A 23,745-nucleotide genomic window follows, 5' to 3' on the forward strand; every position below is an offset into this window, starting at 1 on the left:
TACAATTTACACACCCAAGGTCTTTCTTGATTAATGACACTGCACTTCGGGAGTACACCTTAACTGAGCTTTCAGCAGGAATGACGTACTCAGTCTGCGTTCAGACGAAGACAGGACACCATTTGAGTATACCCACGTGTGCGAACTTCACAACCCTCCCTTCAAGTAAGCACTAAAGAAAGCTGGGAACAGTTTTCATCAATCTTCAATCTTAAGCTTTGAAAAGCGAACGGCTGGGAATAAACTATTTATTTTAGTTATGCTTATCAATCGTGTCTGTCAACTGTGTATGTGAAGCCGTAATTTATAAAGCATGTATATCATATGTGCCTAACGTTGCATGCGCTTTGTAATATTCTTTACGAAGGCTGGAGCAATAAGAAATACGCATGACCTTTTTGTTTCAAATCCGCTGCTTAATTTCCATGAGCTACCATTCTGCCTAAATGGCGTCGCATCTTGGAGTGTTTTGTATCTTGTACGAAGTTGTTTCGTTCAGTGCTTCGGTGTTTAACAAAATAACTGCAGCTGCTATTGTTTAAAATTCCCCCTAGATTCATCTAAATGAATCCATTTATTTTGTGCTCATCGCTTCCAGGGATTCCGGCGCTAAGTGACCTTCTGATAACTTCAAGTGCTCGTAGAGCTGTCGCCAGATGGAGCCATCCTAAAGGAGCAGACCGGTGGATACACCACTACAGTGTACTCTACTGGCCGGTAGCGCATATGCTGCCTTCCTGTTTCCTTACTGACAGCCTTGAGAAAGAACTCATCGTGCCTCCGGAGTCCTTTAACGCGTCTCTGGAAGATCTGCTTCCGTACACTATGTACGCTATGACTATCACTGCCATTACTGCTGGAGACATGGGACTTCTCGATCCAGAACGTCTCCAGCACAACCTGACGTTCTCAACGAATGAAGAAGGTAACATGAGGAGTTTGAAAGTTCACTTTATAAAAATATATGGGGCGCCCTGCTTGTTTCGATTGAACTATCAACACTATATTGGCACTGTAGTCCTACAATAAAGTTCTATTTACGCATAGCTTACATGCCTAGACAGAGGAATTTTCAGACGGGGTATCGCAGCAATGTATATGTATGTAGAAGAATTCAGAATTACGGCATATAACATACCTTCCACTATAGTTAGCAAATTCAAATTGTGGATCACAATCTACAAAAGGAAATGCCAAAGCTCAGTTCACAGGCATAAGAAATGCAAGAGAAAAATGAAATTTATGTAAGCATCATAGTGCGAAATATATGAAGGTTGCAATAATTTATTCATAATCAATATTGAACGGCAAGTAAACCGATAGGTTAACATAACAGATGCAAAGCAAAATAGACTGAGTAAATGACAATATTTATGAGATTAATCTTTAAAAAAGCTGATGTTATACCTTATCAGTGACTAAATGCTTGGCCGGATTACAACTTCAGACTTCATTCTTGTGCAACAACTATGATATGGTGAAGGCCGAAAGGTTACTCCTCACATGCATAGCGCAAGCCTTGGAAGAAAATTTGAAGACACAAATGCTACCTTGAATGCGGATGTAGCTACTGTGATTGCGCAGTCTGAGGTACGGACAGTTGAGCTAGTTGGTGCATGGCAGGATTGAACACCGCACACAAGACGATGACACAGTCGCTTCTTCTCTGTATCCTCGTCCTGTGTGCGCTGTTGAATAGAGCGTTGCTATGGGTGTTTGGACAGCCATGTGATATGGAAATATGTGATCAACAAAGCCATAAAACGGCATTGTCTGGTTTGCATTTAGCCTTAAAAACAACACGACTATACCTCTTATCTGATACCAATGTTTGATGAATCAAGCATGAACACGAAACATATTTCAGCTAAGGCTAAACAAAATTATGAAATAATTGTTTATGTACATAAGAAGCAATCTTTCGGGAGTTCCGGCGCAGACAACGTTATGGTGTGGACGAGAAGCAGCAGTGGTGGCTATGCTTTCAACGCGAGGAAAGAGCGATAGAAGGTCAAAACCTACATTTCATTTTAAGTTACTCATCCGTTTTTGGAGGTGCTACCTTTCACTACACGAGCTGCTGTACAAATGCTGCACTATGTGCTGAATTTCTTTTATCTCCTTCCTGCTTGTACTTTATGGACATGAGCGCAGCAGAAAACTGCACTGTGTGTTAAAACTGTTGCCGCGCCGTTTCGAAGCAACTGGTTGGCGCTTCCGCAGCGGTAGCCTGTTGGCTTAAGCATCCGCCTTGCTTGCGGGAGGTGCGACGTTCGCACCCAGTGCCGCAGGTACCCATCAGTGATACATCAGTGATCAGGGCTTATCTACAGTGCAGCACTTGGGAAATTGGTTTTTCACCCCACAGTGTCATAGTTTTTTTGCCGTATCTGCCCTTGCGTCATTAAAATGCATTACCATCACTCACAGCTTGTCCTTACCCTTTCCTCTGAGGTCCGATATGAGTAGATGTTCTGGCCGCAGAACAAAGCTGCTTTGCCTCCAGTTGTCATTGTGTAATTCATAATCTGCGGCTTTCCCGCGCAAGTGGATTCTAACTCAGCTCCTTGTAGTCGTAGTAGAAGACGCCTTCGTGCTGCGAAAACTTGGCCGGATCACAAGGCCGCCTCCATGTCCTTAGCGTCTGATCTTTCCATTCCAGCGCCTCATGGAAGGCCAAGGAACCTGCGACATTCCAAATCCGTGCCTGGGCTGGATGTCCTCGAGTGGTCAGAAATTCGCTGCGAAGAAGCAAACGGAAACAGCATCAGTTATTACCTGGAACTGGAGAGCCTGGACATTTGGGAGACGAAACGCAGACAGTGGATCACATCTTACACTTATCAAATGTGCGACGGCCTTGTGCCTTTCACGACCTATTTGTTAAGGTTGTACGTCCAGAATGGCGTAGGCCGGTCGCCACTGTTCGCTACTATCAACTTCACGACTGCGGCATCTGGTAGGTTGCCTTGTACACCTATCATGTGGGTTTCTGGTGTGGGTTTCTGTGGGTTTCTGGATCATGTGGGTTTCTGGAGCTCTCTGATTTCACAAACGGCCGCCGGCGGTCGCTTTACGGTGAAAATGGTAATGCAAGCAAGGGTGCCTCTCAGAAGCATGAGCAACTACGTTATGCATGCAGATAAACCTAGAGAACCATGAGGATTGAAATTCACCCCCCTGCTTGCAAATGTCGCTCTTTCTGGTTATTACATTTCTGACAAAAGCTGCTCGCTCAGATTGCATTCGACTCGACATAGTACTTCTCAGGTCAGGGCTCCTATATGCAACGCCTGCTCTTTTTGTTGCTTTAAAAAGCGACCACAATGCTACTCTGCTCACATAAATCGATTACGGATTGCCCAGCCCATGTCCCATTACAGTTCTGCCGACAGCGGAAATCTCAAACCATGCCGCAAGGCTACAAACTTCCACCTGAACACCTGTGGGTACATTTGAAAAGGGTTGGAGATATCATGGCAGCCCTGTCCCCGTGGCTGCTATGTGGCTGCGTTTCGTGAATATGTAAAGCTGTGGCTTTTGTTTAAGCATTTCCCGCGCTATAATATGTACAGGCGTCAAATCCAAGAGCGCCTTTCAGCAACCAGCATTATTAAGGACGCGTATACGCAGTTTTCAGAGACCGACATGTGTGCGACTGCAGCCGTGATCGCCTCACGTGAATAAAGCAGCTGCAGGGTTGCTATTTTAAATCCTCAGCACAGAGCTCAAAAGCCGTACCGACTCCTGAACGAGGCGTTACGAAGGTGCAGTGCCCGTGACAACGATAGGCAGCGCGGCTGCATACCAGATCCGAGTTGTTTTAATGCGCTACCGTAGATAGTGAAAAGTCAGGGCCCCCGTGAAGAACTTTCATTCTAAAATTCTCACGCGTAAAAAGACTAGGCGGGATGAAGAAAACTCTGATTTCGGCCAAAGGAAATATCTTTTTGGATCTCATTTCATAGCTCGTAAAGCGCTGAGGTGTTCGAACAGTGTAAGGACGCAATGCTTAGAACAGTCCCGCTGCCATGCCTCTCGTAAAGAAAGTGACACATAGTTTCGTTTTTTAACTGGCATCGATTCACAACAAATTGTTGAAGTCTTTCCAAAATTTGAATGACACTGGATGCAAAGGCGTCCACTGTCAATCTACTACAATTAAGATTCGAAGCTCGTATCCTAGCAGAGCGGCTTTACTGAGAGGACCTTATCAAACTATCGCAGACGCATTTTGAGACCGGCAGTTTATATTTTATTTCCCAATAAGTTGGTTAATAATCGAAGATGCAAACAAACAGTCACACTTAGTGAGATCAAACTGACATGATAAAATCTAATGGGAAGTCGGGTAAAATCTTTGCCGATATCACGCGGACGAAACCTCCTTCATTCGTTCTTGTGCTTTATTCAGTTATTTTCTAGTATATATATTGAAGTAAATAATTAAGCCGCAATGCAGAAATAAATAGAAAATAACTTACACACTGACGAGATAAACAATACATGCAGATAAAGATAGCTTTGGATATTGAAACATTGTTGGTCTATGTAAAATTCTAGTTTACACAAGAATTTTGTTTTTTGACATGACGCATCAATCTGTATCATAGTGTTCAGAAACTCAACCCTCATGCTGGAGAACATCGCAAAAAATATTTCGCACAGCGTACTGCTCACTTCTCAGTAGTAGCAATGCCTAGCTTGTAAATATTCCTTGATTGCATCGCTTTTTAGGCAGTGGATAATTCTTTAAGCTTTCAGAAAAAAAGCACACTAGAATATAAAAACGCTGCGCGAAATTTGGTGCACTTACTCTGCTTCTTACCTATACCTTTGTATAGGAATTTAAGACACCGCTTGGAAAGTAATGTATGGAACAATGCGATGTAATTTTATAGCGTTTTTCTTCAATGGTAGGGACACTCATTTACACTGTGAATTATCTCCTCAATTGCATAACATAATCTCGTTCAGAAAATTACTCACGTATCAAAGGTAGAAAATCCGATTTTGAGCTCCATAATGAGTGAAATTTCTTCAAAAAAAAATTGGCATTATAGCCAGTAACCTTGATTGCTACAATATTCGGAGGAGCAGCAGATCTTCGTGCAACGTCGACTCTGGAAACTAGCACAGCCACCTCTACAGCTGCGCTGAGCTGCCTTGGTAATTCTTGCCTACCAAATTCGCAAGGATTGTTTATTGTTTCTCCTATTTTTTATGTTCGACACCAAAAAAGAACCATATTTTTTGCGATACTTCTGAAGTGACCCCGTATGCTGCGGATTTATTTACAGCTCCACCGCAACCGACAGATCTACTCGTGTCCCAGTTTAACCAGACTACTGTGCTTATCTCCTGGAAAAAGCCATACCCTTCAAACGGTATTCTTGACCAATATCAGCTCAGGTTCTGGAGCGAAATCGATCCTTCGAAGGTCACCCAGAGTACTGTTGTGCACGAAGAATGTGGAAATCAACAGGTGCAAATCCCGGAGCACTGCTGCTTTGTGGGTAACGTGGAGCATAGCACAATTTACCATTTTTCGGTAAGTCTGCTCATGTTCTTTTAATGTTTTAGGATTATGAACACGAAAACCAAACATCTGCGCTGGCAGACAGGAACACATGCACAAAACGCGTACGCAATTGTCAGCCACGCTACTATATTCCACATATACAGGGTGTTTCCCCGAAGACTGTTTTACACAATGTTTAAAAGCGGTCTATTGTGTTAGTAGAACTCTTATTTTGGAATAGCAATGTCAGCGGTGTAGTACACCAGAATATAGCTAAGACGGGCTAAATTACAAGCTGGTTTACTAATAATCAATAGCTAATTTGTTTTAACTGTTACCGTTAGGTTTCTTGATTATTAAATGGCATATAGCCCACCGTAAGTAATATCCATATCAATTTTTAGAATTACGAAAACACGGTTACCCTCAGCGCAGCAGCTCAACAAATTTGGGCTATATAGAGCCAAAATACATGCGTTTCCGCGAAATTTGCAGGCAAATAAACCTCTCCAGCGCACGTAACTCCTCGAAATAATAGCCTTAGACGTTTGCGGGAATACGCTATGTATGTGCATTTTTGCATTCTGAGAAAGTAGGTGACGTAGAAGACGACGTTTGATGTACAGTCGCCGTCAAAATTAAATGGAAGGCGACTTTTTCAAAAAAATTTATTTTCTTTAAATCTAAAGCATAATAGCTCATGTTTGTTGGTGTACAGTGCAATTCGCACAATCACAATTAGGCTGCACATATATAATAAAGGATGCATGAATTCAGGGGCTATGATTAAATTTTTAAGTTAATATTGCCTTCCATTTACTTCTTACGGCACCTGTACACTACCGGCTTTCAATCCAGGCACATTGATCGCTAAATTATTAGGACAGCATTACAGCACTTTCAATTCCGCCATATGAACCCATCAATGCTCAAGAATGCGACTTCGCTCCAGGTGCGACACACCTCTCCATTCACATGCGATAGACCGGCAGATTTAAGCACTTACTTTTAACGTACTTATGTTTTGAGCACATCAAAATACAAACAAGAAATAGTGAGAATTGTGTTAGATATGCATTACTTGCGTTTATTCTGCAAACTTAACAGCAATTTTCGTTTTATGCTCTTATATCGACTTTGGTCGTGGCAACGCGCAGTGTGAAACTCATACGCTCTAAGGCTAACCTTGCTTTTCAATTATAAAGAGGTTTTCATGCTCAGTTAGCGCACTTATGTTATCAGCACGTGCACGCTTCAGTCGGAATGAATGTGAATGCTGATGGACACACATCGCTCCCGCTTATTGTCGGTGCACTAATGAATGGTTCCTCGATCCTCTTTGAAGTTTTGTTTTCAGTTCCTGTTTTGTTTCCAGGTTAGAGCAATGAACAAAGGAACACCTTATTCTCCCTACACTACAGAGCTTCAGTTCAGAACTGCTGAACTAGGTGCGTAAAATTTATTCCGGACTGTTATTTTATGTTAAAATGCATGCACTATTGCAAATGTGTACCCAGTACCCTTAAGTTCGCTGCAAACAATGCCTTCTTATTTCATGGTCACACGCATTCCTTAATATGCTAAAGCATTTCTACGCTATGCCGGCGGGGTCGTGTCACCAAAACGTGTCCGCAAAATGTGTCCACGGCAGTTGTGACGTTCTCAGAAGAGATAGCATCAAATGAGTGGTTGTAGTCGAAAGAGGAGGATGTGAGGATGCAGGGCGAAAACAATTATGTCGATAGGATGATTAGTTAATTTAGAGCCAGAAATGTCGAAAAACAGTCGAAATAGCACGGACGTCGATAAAATGAGTGGACTGGAAAACGACAGTGGAAGGCAAAAAAGTTTATATAAAGTTTGAAATGAATTGAAATGTATTTGATGAGTGATAATTAATTGGGCAAAAAAGTTTCATTGGCATAGATTAATTAGTTAATTAATTATCATCAAAAACCATTACATGGTTGAAATGGCCCGACGGAGATATAGTAAGTAGACGGGCAAGCAACCACGGCGCCAAATTTGAAAAACGAAATGGTTGATTGAAATAAAAGAGGGTAAAATCAGAGTAAATAAATAAATCTTTCATTAAAGCATAAGATAATTACGCCAGTCCAGTAGTTAAACTAATTAACAAACAAAAAGAAAATGATAAAGAGAGGCAAATAGAGGTGACGAATGCCGAGGAGGCGTCATGCTTTCGCATTATGTCACTGTGGGTCACAGCAGTGATCTCTAATTTTTCTGGAAACTTGCGACCATCGTTGCTTTTAACGTGACAGGCAGAAATAAAACGTATTCTCTCCTGGCGTTCTCCAGGAAAAAATTTCACTCCTTCATTATTTAGGCGGACATAACAGTTTAGTCGAAAAGCAAACATCTCATTTGCATCCTGCTTCCACTCATTTAGGGAGGCGGAACATGAAGGTGGAGGAGAATAAAACTGGTACTCTAAGGTTAGAAAAAACTCCTCAAAACGAACTGTCACCATCCAAGCCTGCAGGAGAACAGAAAATCATGAAGTTAAGCTACAGCGACAAAAAAAAGAGAAACATAATTTATGGACCGAATCAATGGCAATAATATCGTGGCAGACATTAACATAAAATTATCAACATCGCCACCGCACATATCGTCAGCGCACAAACATTAAAATTGTTATGTTGCATTACATGTGCATTCACGTTTGCACTGGTTAAAATTTTATTTTTCTTTTGTTGTGTATATCTTGGGTGTGTACTACCCCGTTGCAGCTTCTTTTTCCATTTGTTCTTCATGTACATGTCTAGTGCCAAGATTATCGTTATTCTTTTATATTGTTTTTATATGACGACGCTGCTTTTGTTATTTTTATTAATTCACCTTCATTTATGTGTTCCCTTACAGGTATCACCATCGCCCACACCCACGGTTCCCCAAATTGGCGCTGTGGCCAAATGATAAATAAAATAATTACGTAAATAAATGTAAGAAGGCCAGCAAACAACATGTGCTCCGCTAGGGTAACAGAATGGATTCTGGATAAATGAAAACTACGCAAGGGAGGACCCAAAGTCTAGTCGCAAATATAGATGAACATTCATGCTAAGATTGGCATTGGAATGAGAGACATGGAGAGCATTTACGGTGTGGCGTTTATCTGGATGTGGGCATAAACTTCCTAATAATGATAACGTTTAGCTTCATAAAAGCACGCCTGCAGTAATTGGTCATCTAAAGAACGGCGCTTAAACATAATTCCTTTCTGCATCCCGGCCGCGGCGGCTGAATTTCTTGAAGGCGAAATTCTAGAGGCCCGTGTTCTGTGCGATGTCAGTGCACGTTAAAGAACCCCAGGTGGTCTAAATTTCCGGACCCCTTCACTACGGCGTCTCTCATAGCCTCAGTCGCTTTGGGACGTTAAACCCCACTAAACCAACCAACTAATCTTTCTTTGCAGAGGCTCCCAAAAATCTTTCTGTTCCTGAGCGTACCGAGACCAGCCTGACGATCCACTGGCAAGATTCTTCCATGAAGAACCAAGGACCTGCAAGCTATGTGGTAAATGACGGACTTATTCTTTTTCCACAAAGAGCCATCCATCTGACAGTCGTAAAAATGCATCGATTAGGCACAACCCGCAGTAACTTTAGTATTGTTCCTTTACAGGCCGATGCTTGTAATCTCATTGTTCAGGCTGCTGTTTCTGCAGTGCTGGTTTGAGGTTAAAAGGTTTGTACTTCAATTAAAGCTGAAGCCATGTCCCATGCCTTCCAATGGCAGGCTGCATCGTAGAATGAATCCCTAGTTTTTGTCGAAGATATTTTCTTTGCTTGCAAGCCTTACCGGACACTTTTTTGTTTCATGTACTTTATTTACAGTCACAGTTCTGATGCTGAAGGCACTGCGGCTGCAGAAGCTGTGTTTTTTATCTTGTTATATCAGCAATAAAAACTGCATAAGGAAAATTGATCTTTAAGATACTATAATGCAATCTTGATGGAAATGAATCCCTTTCCGTGTGATAGTCGGCTTGCATCACCGCTAGAACACAAGCGACAATTTACGCTCTGAAGAAAAAATGGAAGGGCTGTGAATATAAAGGTGGACGTTCAGAGAAATTTTAAAAGCACTCCAAGCATTGTGTCTTGACTATATTATGCTGCTCAGTTCATCAAACAATTATCTGTTCACCACTTTCTCCGCTTCACTAAACGTAGGTGAACTGCTCTGAAATTAAAGAAGAGGACGACAGCTTGGAGCCAGAATCACCAGAGATATATGCCACTATCAAGAGCTTCACGCGTTTTGAGCACACGATAACAGGTCTTTCTCCCGGCAGAACTTATTCCGTCTGTATTCAAACGATGAAAGATCGTCATTTCAGTGAAGCCAACTGCGCCAACTTCACCACAAAGCCTTCAGGTAATCATCAAACAGTTTTGCTAAGCTCATCTTTACCAATGTAACTTAAACAGCTCCACATAGGGAATCAGTCATCAGCAGGCTTAACAAACCAGCAATCGTCTATCATTTGCACGAAGCCTTTTGCCACCTGCCGGCTTCATTGCTGTTAGATGATTTCACAGAACCCAACATAATTGGTCATGCATGCGCAGATCTAGCGGTATGGAGTTCATAGAACCCTTAGACCATACAACGCTTAGCATCTCTAGCGTGTGACACTTTGTGACCACTCAGCTAGTCCATTTTCAAATCCTTCGAACGGACTCGCAAGCACAGGTTGATTATACGGCTCTATAAGTGCAAACGTTCTGTTTTAGACTTTTGTTCACTCTTCTGAGAACTGCCACCCATAACTTCATCAGAAACCAATACGGTTTTGGTTATATAATCATCTTGAGTATATTGAAGTGAAAAATGCCCAAAGCGTTGCTAGACCACAAATATATGCAACATAACATCTTCAGGAAATCTCGTTAAGCAATGAATTTGTCTGAAAATAAGCTAGCCACCTCGTCGCTGATGCAGCGGAGATCCGCGACCACTCACCACTCACCACTTGTAGTGAGGCCAGCCATTGAGAGAGCGTATAACAACAAATTGAAATTGATGGTACAGAGACAATTTTTTGAAAATTACTTTGCTGTGAACGATCGTCCATGGAAATAGGGCATCTTGCTATTTAGCATATATACCCTGTAGACTTGTCGCGTAAGCTTAAAAGGAAATAAAACTGCGAGCATCTAGATTTTACAGCGCTAATACATCCTTCTTGGTGAGACATTTCTTGATTTTGTACAGCACAAGGAGACCAGAAATAAGTTTACCTTCAGCAAAAAATTTATCCCATGTGCGTTCGAAGGTGCGTATTCTAAATCTATTTACGACGCGTTTAAACTGCAAACATTATTTCTTGATGAACGTTTTCAATCTGTGAACTTTTGAGTGGTCCAAACATTAAGGCAATAGAATTTGTAAATTAGGTCAGCGCGAGCGAAAAAAGCAGTCCCTCTAGATTTCTTTGCATCTACCGATGCGCACCGTATCACAAATTCTGCTGTGGAAGTAGGAACAAGCTCTTTATATATGTGCATGGGCTCTTTCCAATCAACGCGTGACGTAAAATGCAATTGTTTAAAGAAAATGAGCACATCTGCATACCTCAGGCAGAACATCTACTGGCCTGCCCCAAGTTTTACCGAATGCTGATTATACAACCGGTACATTGCACAGCATTTAAATATGTCGTCGCAACGTCAACACACTATGCACTGGGGTCATGTTTTGTATTAATGCATCAGAGGCGACAGTAGCGGAAGCGCATGTACAGTTCTTTTTCAAATCAACATAATTAATCAGCCTCACAATTCTTTTTTTACTTCATCAGAGTGGTGAAACTACTTTAAACTTTTTGTTGCCGCATTTTTCTTTCGTTTCAATTTAAAATATCATGTTTCTTTTTCTACAAAACAGCGGTTCCAGCTCTAAGTGATCTCAGAATTGCTGCTACAGCCAACGAAGCTATCGTTACCTGGAGTCGGCCGGAAGAGGCCGACCAGTGGATAAGCCACTACTACGTTGCCTACTGGCCGGTAGCCCTTATGAAGCCTCATTGTGCTCTGGCCGTTAGTCAACAGAGAGAACTCAGTGTGCCGTCCAACTCCTGCAATGCGACTCTGGAAGAACTGAGTCCGTACACACTCTACGCTGTCAGCGTCCGCGCGGCCACCACGGAGTACATTGGGCTTTTGGATCCAGAACGACTACAGCAAAACGCATCGTTTTCAACAGAAGCAACAGGTAGGCATTTTAAAAATCGCGAATTAGGAAGGCCAGAGGTATCCTACGCGATAAAGAGACAAGCATACTTCCATTATTTTCTTAACACGTGCACATGTGTTACCTTCTTTCCGTATTCTCATTTTCGGCGTCTCATGAGTGGAGTGGCATTTTTAAGTGGCAGGTGAATGATTTCAAATCTGAAGCTGTCTTCGACCCTACGCGAACTTTGCGCACATGTCTAGAAACTTCAAACTCGTGGAATGTAGCGCCCACTCGACTGCGAATAAATTGCGAGAAGTATGGCATCTGACTTGCTTCTACTTACACTGGCACATTTATTCTGTTTGTATCGGGTAATCCATTCACACTGAACACTTCCACCAGGCTGCGATTAAGCAGCCCATGATAGCCTCCGAGTTATCGCGAAGCAGTAAAAACATTCTCTAGCTATTAAAGTTACGCATTTGGGAAGCTCAGTTTAAAGGCACCTAAGCAAGCGGGCAGAGTTGATGAGGGAACAAACGCGTATTAATGACATCCCGGTCGAAAACAAGAGAAAGATATGGGCTTGGGCAGAGCATGTAATGCGAAGGCAAGATAACCACTGGTCCTTAAGGGTAAGGGAGTGGACTCGAAGAGAAGGCAAGCGTAGCAGGGGACGGCAGAAAGTTAGGAAGGCGGATGAGATTAAGAAGTTTGCGGCGATACGGTGGCTGCAGCTGGCAAAGGACAGGGCTAATTGGTGAGACTTGAGAGAGGCCTCTGCCCTGCAGTGAGCTTAGTCAGGCTGATGATGATGATGGTGATGATGAAGCTGTGTGAATAATGAAGGACAATGCTTTGGCACCATGAACAGAAGAAGTGTGCTATTTCTATTTTGTTGATAAATATGACCGCAATAACCGCGGGGTGTAGTTACGCCGATACAAGATACATTTCGGATCTCTACTTTGTTTAACCGCCGTTGTCATTTCAGTGAAACGGTCAGAGCGGCAATTGGCTTGCACTGTCAGTTATGGACCAATGAATTCCGAAACCTTCCATTAAATTTCTCTGCCTTCTTTTTGAGCTTAGTTCTGAGTTCATAAAATGTTTTTTGTAACTACCTTTCTCATCCTCTGGCTATTCAACTTCGATGGTTGTTTAAGAAAATAAAAGCAGGTTCATGTGCTTACGTTCTTCGGCTTGCAAACGGTGTTATTTGCAACAGCTCACATTAGGTGAACATTCTATTCCAGTTCCCGATCACAAAAAAAAGTTATCAACTTGGGCAGCTTCTGCAGGTTTAGTTATTACTAAAAACTGCTTATATTACGTTATATTCTTTTTCAGTCATCGAAAACAACATGGAGCTCGCATTGTGCGCAAGCCCTGCAGAGAGTTTCAGTGAGCCCGAGCAGAGCGAATGCGCACTATAAAAAAATTTTCACCTGCGCACAGAAGAGAGAATAGTGATGCACAGTAAAGAAGTTTCCGATCTGGAGGAAGGTTCTACGTTTCCAGCCTAACACTGGTGAAGCCTAATGAAAAACCCCGCCTTACCGAGACACCTGTTCTAGCTGACGCGCACTTAGAGCGCTTCAGTTCTTCGCTCTTTCACTCTAGGTAATATTGGGAGTCCTTAAGGCTATGTTCAAGGTAGCCTTCGTTTTCTTGTATTGGTTTGCAGCCCGTCGTAGTGAGCTGGGGCCGCTCAGTTGGCCCCTGTCTGTGCGCAAGCTTTGTTGATTCAAAAGAAGGCGGGGGGTGCTGCAGAATGGGAGCGCATAAGCGTAGTCAGTGTTCTAGAGCGCAGCTCTTTTTTGCGCCCGTTCCTGCGTTTTGCGGCGTCGGCGTTGTGCCTCGCAACCAGCTCCGCAGCCGGGGCAGCGCGCTGCACTAGCTGCGCGCGCTCCTGGCGACATTTGTCCCGCACGCCCAAGCCGAAGCACATAGCCGCCGCCGTTCGCCACTTCGTGGAGCTGGTTTATACCTCGAAAAGTAGTGCTTTCGCAGTGAAAGCGTATCTGTTGTTTCTCCACTACCTCAGCAACCTAACGAAATGAACTTAGTGCTATTAAGTATTACATTTCGCGTACTTCATCTGAGCTAGTTAAATACTATGTAAAAACACTCTGAGGAGCATCACATGAGTGCAGAAAAAGTTGTCCCTCCACCTGCCGCCAACCAATTCAGAGCTTTGGCTCAAGTCGCATCGGATAATCTTTATAATTTGATTGTGCGGGTCTGTATATGGGTACGCGCGCGAGGGTTCGGTGTGTGTGTGTTTGCGCGTTTTTGCGTACTCGCGCCACCTCAGTGCGCAACAGCTTTGTGATGGCATACACCAAAGAGTGCTCATCGCAAGTAACCTTGTAACACTTATTACGCCGCTATTATTTACGTCACAACCAAATGACTGGAGCGACTGTGGGCACTAAGGATTTAACCGCAGGTCATAGCATAAGAGCTTTAAAATACGAAGAGATAGGAAAGATATTGTTTCAAAAGCTGATGCCTTTTTTTCCGGTGTCCTTTTAGCACCTCATGGCAGTCCAAGCAATCTGCGACATTCGATGTCCCTGCCAGGAATGGACGTCTTGAAATGGTCTGACATACCCTGTGCAGATGTTAACGGGCCCACACATAGCTTCTATCTAGAGCTGGAGAGTCTGGATCCGTGGGAGAAAGAACCGAGAGCGTGGAACACTTCTGAGAGTTTCCTGACGTGCTCTGACCTTGCGCATTTTACCACTTACCGAGCTACTCTATACGTCCACAACGACAAAGGTCGCTCGCCACTGTACGCAACCATCGACTTCAAGACAGCAGCATCAGGTAGGCTTATTCTTTGCGCTCTTTTGTCTTTCTCGAGCGGAAGCCCGTTGTAGGGAAAGCATTCCTGAATTGAATTGCAGTGGCCGCGGCAACTAAGCTGTCGACCCCAAAGGTAAAAATATGAGCTAGAGTTCGGTACCAACTATGTCTGGCGGTGCGCCAAAGGATACCGCGGGATAGCAGCGGAAAGCGTCCTGTTGTTTTTTGCAAAGAAATTAAAAAGCAGCTAAATAGCTTGTAAGCGAGTACCTGAAAATAACCTCAATCATGGCGCAGATCTGTTCACACAAAGAAACACGAGCTTTCGCAGAAACATCATATTCAAAGCCACTTTAATTTCACTATAGATGTTTTGACTATGCGGCACAGACTGTCAACATCACGTGACTATCGCAAGACTTTAATGAATAACGACGCTAGTGGGAACGTTACGAGCGCCAGGCACAGTACCATGGGCTCCTTGCGATCGTTGTGGTAGCCAATTTTGTAGTATGCAGATATTGGACTTTACTGTACTGTTTGGGCTCTAACGAAAGCCATCCAGCAGCACGGGGATAGCTTCCGAGGAGTTTAGTGCATTACGCAGGAGACGCTAAACACTAGGCATTTTTTTTAATGTGTCAGGTAGAATACACATCAACTTAATGATTACATGTGCTTGTTCCATGCTGTCAGTAATTGCGTGAAAGGAACTAATTACTGACTTCCGATACAGACCACTGGAAAATATATTTCTTAGTGTTCTCGCATTTATGCTTTATTCGTGCTTCAGCATTAGGAAACTTGAGTGAACGAAAACCCGACTATTGCAGTCTGTTGGTAACCAGCCTCAGAGAACTTACCCTACCTATGGTGACGATAACTGATAAGCTTCGCTGAATGTTCCTTTGACAACTCGGCAATCAGTACAGCTTTCTCCTCGCGTGTTATACGGCAAGCCTATTAGGCTGTGGTTTGGATATAACCATCTTCGTCAGCATTCACTGGTTATCCAACGCGAAAGGGCGTGTTCTCTTCAACCCATGAAGAAAGGAGCAATCAAACGTCATAATACTCACGGCACGGCGGGAGGTTTCAACCACCGCATAAGGACAACAAACAATTTTTGAAATTTCGTTGGTGATAAAGATTTCAGCTCCACACAAATCGCTCAGGAAATCTGAGGCAACATGCGAAGGCATTCCCTGGGCGTCAATCGCAATTTTTGTGCGTGAATTTTTTCTTTGCTCGGAGTGCACTGTGAAGTATTCTTTTTCTACGAACCAGAAAGAGACTGAAATGTAAAAATGGATTATTAAATCGAATTTGTGTAGTGTAAAAATTTTGCCACGGCATCCAGGTGAGCGTCAACCAGGTTAGCACTCGCTGACACCGGCTGAAAAAATTAGTCCAGTTTTATCGCAGGATAGTGCACTACGCGGTTACGCTTGTGCATTGTAATAAGCAAGACGGTCCGCTAATACCACAAGTAATACAAGAAAGAAACCACTTATCTTTCAATTCGCTGAAATTCATGTCAAAACAGCGCAAATAACTGGATCGAAATTGCTATCATGAAAAAAGAATTCGGAGACATGCAAGCAGCGTCGTCCTGGTCATTTATAAGCCTTAAAAACTAGAAGTATTGTAAAAAGCATTCACGCACCTTTGTCGATATTCCATTGCCTTCACTGCACAGTATGCCTATATGTTACAACGGAATTGATGGGCGAATTGGTATAGCATAATGAGGGAAAACAGCACACCAAGAACTTCTTTTTCTACTGGGCTGTTTGTAGCCTTATTATGGCTATGCGGGATGTTAGTGCGTGTGTGCGTCTAACTGAGTTCATGATGATTAAATGAGTGCAAGTATGTTCTCTCCAAGATGAGTATGTTCTCATCGAATAATTTTCTTCACAGCTCCAACGGAACCAACTGAACTGCTGGTCTCCCAGGACGACCACAGAACTTTGCATCTGTCCTGGAAAGACCCGTATCCCCCGAACGGTGTCCTCGATCAATATCAGCTAAGGTTTTGGAGTCAGGACAATCCTTCTAAGGTCACTGAAATGTCGATTCCCTACTACGTCTGCGGAGGTGAAAGAGATCAAGTTCTCAGACACTGCGGTTCTCTGGACAATGTTGAACCCAACACAACTTACTATTTCTCGGTAAGTTTAGTCGTAATCAGTATCAGACTCTTCTTATTGCAAGTGTTTTCTCATGCCCTCCGGTATTCAAAATTTTTTCGCCATTTTTTCTACTGTATAGTAGACGTGGATTGAGCAAATTTGCACAACCTGCACCCACTTTACAGTTCCTTGGAGAACATACCGACTGTTTTGTTTTGCCTAAATTGAGCAAAGGATTTAAAACTGTTTAAAAATTTATATACACTGGACGCGGGTAAAACCAACAACATGATAAATGCCTAATTAAAAGATGAAAGGAACGGCTGCGCAACAAGGACACTAATTAGAAAGCGACACCACATGCGCACAACCAACTTGTTGCGCCACCGTTCATTTCATCATGCACCAACTCGCCCCTCAGGACGTTATTCTGAAGTGCCTAGTTAATATTCCAATCGTTGCTTCCGCAAATTTTATGTATTCATATTTACCGCGCCAAAATTGGCAAGGCGACATCGCGCCTTTCCATTATTGGCGCAATGTCGCCTGTCGCTCCCCCTGGTATCCACACGCTGATCCCGGCATTCCCGCACTCCAGAGTCCCAGAAGCTTTTCCTGAGTTCACCAAGACCAGTAACCTTAACCAGCCACCAAAGCACAGCCTAACCCACTACATTATCCCGCGTGGTATACCCGCAACCATCTTGTCCGTGCCGCCTCTTCGGTGAGCGTATGGCGATGGTTAAGCAGGAATTGGATATATGCGCCAGAAAGGTATCGTACGACATTCATAGAGAAATTGGATGTTACCCTTTCATCCGGTGCCCAAGAAATAATCGGACGTCTGGCGACCATGTGGAGACAATTGAGCCCTAAACACTCACATGGTTCACGATACTTATCCCCTTCCATGCATACAAGATTTCGCCGCCAACATGGAAAGTTGCCAGCTTAACCTTCTCTTGGCACGCTATAAAAGTCCAGTCTCGCCTGCCTATATACTGAAGACAGACATCACCACATTGTTCGCACTATTTGAGTACGTGCGGGTGCCTTTTTGGAGTCCGTAACGCATCTCAGACTTTCCGATAATTTAATGCAAACGTAACGCGCGGACAACTAGTTGTAGTTGCCTGTATCGACGACATCCTCGTCGCGATTCACATTCCGCAAACTCACGAGCGCCAATTCTGGGAACTCTTCCAACTCCTTCAAAAATGTGGCCTGGTTGTGAACGCCAACAGATGTGTCTTTGGGTCTTCCGAGCTTGAGTTCCTGGGTCACCTCATCTTGGCGTTGGTCTTTTGTCCTTTGGCTTTCCCCTTCCAGGTCGTAGAAGACTTCCCAACACCCACTGCTCTTTGCAAGTTGCATGAATTCCTGGGTTTGAAGAATTTATCACGGCACTTTATTCCTCACTCTGCAGAGCTATATCACCGATTGAAAGACCTGCTCACTACAAAGAGCTAACAACGAGAAATTTCCTGCCCTTTCAAAGCTCAAGCTGCTATCACAGGTGCTAAACAAGTCGTCGCAGATGCGGTAATCTTGGCCCACCTGAAGGCTGATTTGCCCATTCGCATCTTAGTGAACGCTTCTAGCGGGACCATCGGCGCGTTATTGCAAAGAACAAATTGTCTTAGAGTGGCACCCACTGGGCTTCTTCTCTCGGAAACGCGTAAGAATAGGTTTCGAGCGTACGCTCCTCGCCATCTACTCGTCCATTCAGCCCAACCGGCACCACGTGGAACGGAACTAAGACGGAAGAGCGGTCTTGGCGGCGATTCATTCTTGACGAAAGAGCGCAGAAAAGGATACGGACACTGGTGTTGCCGTGTTCTTTTCATGGTCCCTGCCTGTTCACGGGCCATTCTAGCATCTGCCGTGCCAATTCACAAAGAGCAAACTGTGTTCACTCTGAATAATTTACGGCATCCGCGTTTCAGTTTCGTGCGCGAGTACTTGTACTCTCTGTTCTTCTAACGATTTATCCCACTTTTTATTTTCAGGTCCGAGCTATGAACAAGAAAACTCCTTATTCACCATACACTGCCGAAGTTCAGTTCACAACTGCGCAACTTGGTACGCAAAAAAGAAAATTTCTTAAATTGATTTGATTTGCCTGAGTATATCTTCACTCGGATAAATGTCCGTATTCCTTCTGATTCTTTCAAAGTGTTCAGCTAACAAATCACTGCAATAAAATATTTATATCGGTCCTATCTTTCAATAAAATAACTGATATCTATGCAAAATTATTACGCTTCTTTGGGGCAGATAGTTGCCTCGTACATTCTTTCGATGACCATATACTCGGGCTGAAGAAAGGTATTGCTGCGACCATCTACGTGATCAGAAAGTGATCAGAAATTTTCAACTCCAGTAATTAAACTCGCTATCAGCCTTAAAAGCAATCCTCTCCTTCTTACAGAATCCCCTGAGAACGTTTCTCTTTCAATGTGCACCGAGACGACACTTCAAATCCACTGGCACGAGAGACCCATGAATACCACAGGACCTACGAGCTATGTGGTAACGATGCGGCTTTGCTAAACGACGAAAGAAAAAAAACCGCGCATGTGACTCGCCAAAAAACTCTCTCTCGGACGCATAACGATTGCATGTTTTCATTTCTCAAGTTATTATCGATAGTAATGTCCAAGTGCTTTCAAAAAGGACGCCTTTCTTCAGTTCAGGGAAGAGAATAGTATGTTTCCGGAGATAAGGTAGTCGCAGCTGTCACGGAACGTGGTTAGCTGAATGCCAGTGAAATACAGCACTGTCCTGGACTGTGCTGCTGATGGCAATCAGAATGATGATTAATGCTGTTATCAAGATCTCGCTCTTTTTGTTTGATGATTGTCATCAACATCTGTCTTGTTGTGGTTGACTGGAAGTCAGCAACTTACACTAGGGACGTCCGAAAAGCAATGAAGTGTATTGCTAACCAAAATATTAGCTAACTGAACGTCGAGGTAATTGATAACTGTATTTGGGATCATTCGGCTTCATACAAGGACAGGAGGCCGAATAAACACCTGATACTAGGGCTTCATTGCCTGCGTCCGATAAATTTATTTGCCGCGGTCTTACACTTTGAACAGGCATATATAGATGCAAACCATGTCTTGAGTACCACTTTGTGAATTTCGCTGTTTAATTGGTTTATGTGATTAATGATCTTTTTCTTAATTTAGGTGAACTACTCGGAAGTTTACGCATCCAGCAGCAACCATGAGCTAGTGACGGCACCGCAATCATTCGTGATCAACGACTGCACACTTCTCGAACACACCATAACTGGGCTTTCTCCTGGGAGAACTTACACTGTCTGCGTTCAGGCGGTGAGAGGGCGCCATTTCAGTGAGGGGAACTGCAGAAACTTCACCACGAAGCCATCAGGTAACAAGCAGAAAATAATCCTAGGCAATTGTTTATGAACTAGGCTTTTCCACCCAGAGACAAGCTTGCAATCATATCCTATTTCTTTGAGAAGTACTCGCTTACTGTTTTTTCGACAAATATTAATAATAGAATACAAAACTCCAAGTCGGCACTTGCCGCTTACAATCGGGTAAGATCTATTTATTACTCAAATATGGCAGGCCATTCTCCGTATACAGCGCAGGTCTAGGAGCTTTGCCTTACTTTTCGGGACACCCCATGCAGGATTTTAAACTTATTCCGCTATTCACTCAAGCAGGTTCGTGACCAAGAGCATGATGTAGTGGCCATACAACTTCAAAATTTTGCCCATGGCAATTTGGAGGGAAAAGCGGCTTGCTAGACATAAGTGTTTAGAAGATACGGTATTGAGCGTTTTCAAAATGAATTATGCTCAGTATTCCTATCCATTCAGCTTGCCCCAAGCACCTGCGCCCGCGAATGCGCTGTCAGACCAGGCCTTAGAGATCCAGCGCATCTAATAACGCTCATAATCACAAACACTATTCGCAACAAAATCAGACACATACACATCTGAGGTAGCGAACAAATAGTACTAACTTTCCAATGTTTCACACTATACATTGTTCTCGTAGGCGCCGCTGCAGATATTGCTCTACTCTGAGGGGGAATTTATTCTAAATCTGTCACATCGGTGAAATGTGACAAAAGTAACATTTGTGGCTTTTATAATCGCGTCCGATGTACTACGCCACTTTCTCAACCATAAGTACAGTATTACTGCACATATTATCAGGGAAAAATAAATTCTTGGAAAAAACTGGTTTAGGTTTGTTGCCGTTATTTGCAAAGTTGTGGAGCATGCTTTTGTTGCAAAGACGTAGTATTCTGCATTTGAACCGAAAAAAAAAATTTCATCCCACTACGTTCTATATACGTGAAGAACACTGTTGCGAAATTAAGACTCCAGCCAAGTTCAAAAGTGTACCAGTCACTGACCAAGTCAAAGCAACAGTATCACGTTTAGTAGCCCATACGCCTTCCTTGTCCGCAATAACGCCAAAAAAGCAAGCAGGCGATACTTACATCCACAAAATATGACGTAATGATTGCATATACACGGGTGGCATCGTTCCTTCCTTCCCGTGCATAGTATCAGGCATCGTTTGAACGAATGATAACCCAAGCAAAAGCCGTGCCGTTAAGTACCGCTCTTTGGATACGATTGCAACGTTTTCGGAGTTGATACCATGTGTGTTTTGTTTTCGTGCGCGCGCTCGGCAATCTAATTAGAAGCTACTTTGCGGTTTTCAACATCGCGGTGATGCTTTTTAATTCTTATGGGGAATTTTCCTCTTTCGCGTATGTAGACTTGGTCGCAATCACCGCAGTGGATGCGATATACAGCGTAGAGAAAATTGTCTTTCAGGGGGTCCTCGTAACCCGTACGCGTTACGAAACGTCAGTGTTTTACTTTTACTTGGCCAGTGACTTTTTCTTCAACTTTTTCTTCAACTAGTACCTGACCAGAACTTTCGCCGAACCCTCGACTATCTCCAGCCAAGTATTTAAAACTTTCATTTAAAACTTCCAGTCAAGTTCTCCGAGGTTTTCGAATTAGTTCTCCACAGAGGGCCTAGATGTGACGCAGATACGTGAAAGAGATGCTCAAATTTCTAAAATTTCGGAAATAGGGTTTTCCCTGCCACGAAATTGCACAAAATCTTCTTTGCAGTCGAGTATTGAGTCACGATTTGAAACATCTTGAATTTCTCTGGAGAACACACGTGTCCATTTTCAGACGCGTTTCCGAGAGGATCACATGTACAACTGTTTTAAAAATTTGCAGCAATACCGGCACTAAGTGACCTCACGGTAGCGGCCAGAGCTTATGAAGCTTTCATCAGCTGGAGTCAACCGGAAGGCGCCGGCCAGTGGATACGCCACTACCACGTTCTCTACTGGCCCGTTGCGCATAAGCAGCCTCTGTGCCTCCTGCACGAAGGTCTCCAGAAAGAACTTATCCTGACGGCAGACTCCTGCAACGCCACTCTGGAAGAACTGCAGCCGTACACCTTGTACGCTGTCACCGTCAGTGCTGCCATAACCGAAGATGTGGGACTTCTGGATCTTGAACGACTTCAGCAAAACGCATCTTTCTCAACGGATGCAGCAGGTGGGGAATTTCGATATCTCTGTGTGAGCCGTTGACACGTATCTGAAGCACCTAGTTATTGCAGAGCCATGTCTTTCGGACACTAAACGGATAAATTAATGGGTACATTTAACTCCGCAATTTTTATAAGGTCGCCTTTAATGCACATTACTAGCTGCATTCGTTCGGCTGCTTCTCCTGATACGGCCGCGAACAGACGTATGCGCTGAGACAAAGGAGACGCTACTGCGCACTTCAAATTGCTCGCTTGGCTCTTAGCTTTCCTGCCATGGTGTACTCAGCATGGTCCTGTCGTCTATCGCACAAAATCACAGCCCGTTATCTATAGTTGTTTAAAAATACACTTGATTTCCCTATTTACAACACAATAGGTTGTAAGGCACAGCGGCGCTAGCTAAGGGTAGCCCCAAATTCCAGATAACGAGGAATAGAATGGCGGCATGAAGACACGTATTTGTCTCCTCTCGTGTTCAGCACCTCACGGCCAGCCAAGCAAATTCCGACATTCAACATCGCTTCCTGGATTGGACATCCTTGAGTGGTCTGACATCCCCTGCGAAGATGTGAACGCGGCAAACCACAGCTTCTGCCTTGAGCTCGAGAGTCTGGACTCCTGGGAGACAGAGCCGAGAGAGTGGAATACTTCTAACAATTTCGTGGCATGCTCTGACCTTGCACCCTTTACGACGTACCGAGCAACCCTTTACATCCAGAACTACGAAGGCCGCTCGCCACAGTTCGCCACAATGAACTTCACGACGTCAGCGTCAGGTAGATTCTTCTTTTCGACGCATATTTAAATGTTGGGCTAAGGGAGCAAATTTGTATTGTGAAGCAATGCCCGTAACAAGTTTTCAACGTCCAAATTCGACTGAAGATATCAGCTCGCCGTGATTTCTGTGAGTTACGCTTCGTACCGTCAGCTTAATGAAAAATTTTGAAGATACAGGACTACATTACTCTATCCTATGTCCTGTGAGCCGTAATGACATATGCGTAACAGATGGAAGCATGATATTTTTTTCAGTATTAGGAGATTTATCATAACACTGGCACAAGAAGGCTTGTAGTCAGTGACAACGCAAAGCTACGAATGTAGTGCAGGGGCTACATCACCATTACACTGTGACTGTGAATGACTGCGTGGAGTGAATTTCATGTAGTGCAGACTACCCTCAATAAAAAAAAATAATTTATTTCCAGTAAAGCCTAATTACACCGAGGGTATTTGCTTTCAGGTACAGACTGCTTACGAATCAGAACAGCACTAAAATGGGGAGAATGTATTATCACTGACTTCTGCACTGACAAATGAAAGAGTTTATTCCTCCTGTCGCAGTAAATACATATGGCTGTAGAGAAAGGTATTTCGAAGACATTGTTTATTCATAACAAACGCACTTGGTTCCTGGATTCCTGCCTATCGTTGCGCCAAACATATTTGCATGTTGCTGCATTAAAACAAAAGCTACTGTACAAACACT

The 23,745-nt window shown here is 43.5% G+C and overlaps 1 protein-coding gene across 1 annotated transcript in view; it reads left to right on the top strand.

The window, feature by feature from the left end:
* Window positions 1-726: 726 nt before the first annotated feature.
* LOC149366338 (phosphatidylinositol phosphatase PTPRQ-like) overlaps window positions 727-23,745 on the top strand; it is a 64,465-nt gene continuing 41,446 nt past the window's right edge. The window contains exons 1-12 of the mRNA XM_089570343.1: window positions 727-925; window positions 2,663-2,959; window positions 8,964-9,064; window positions 9,724-9,829; window positions 11,441-11,767; window positions 14,270-14,566; window positions 16,469-16,719; window positions 18,690-18,762; window positions 19,112-19,212; window positions 19,878-20,082; window positions 21,935-22,261; window positions 22,736-23,032. Of these exons, the coding sequence (XP_089426469.1) occupies window positions 727-925; window positions 2,663-2,959; window positions 8,964-9,064; window positions 9,724-9,829; window positions 11,441-11,767; window positions 14,270-14,566; window positions 16,469-16,719; window positions 18,690-18,762; window positions 19,112-19,212; window positions 19,878-20,082; window positions 21,935-22,261; window positions 22,736-23,032 (2,581 nt within the window). The remainder of the gene's footprint in view (window positions 926-2,662; window positions 2,960-8,963; window positions 9,065-9,723; window positions 9,830-11,440; window positions 11,768-14,269; window positions 14,567-16,468; window positions 16,720-18,689; window positions 18,763-19,111; window positions 19,213-19,877; window positions 20,083-21,934; window positions 22,262-22,735; window positions 23,033-23,745) is intronic.

Source organism: Amblyomma mixtum, chromosome 1 (assembly GCF_055824585.1).
Source record: "Amblyomma mixtum isolate Tamu chromosome 1, ASM5582458v1, whole genome shotgun sequence".
NCBI classification, from domain to species: Eukaryota; Metazoa; Arthropoda; class Arachnida; order Ixodida; family Ixodidae; genus Amblyomma; species Amblyomma mixtum.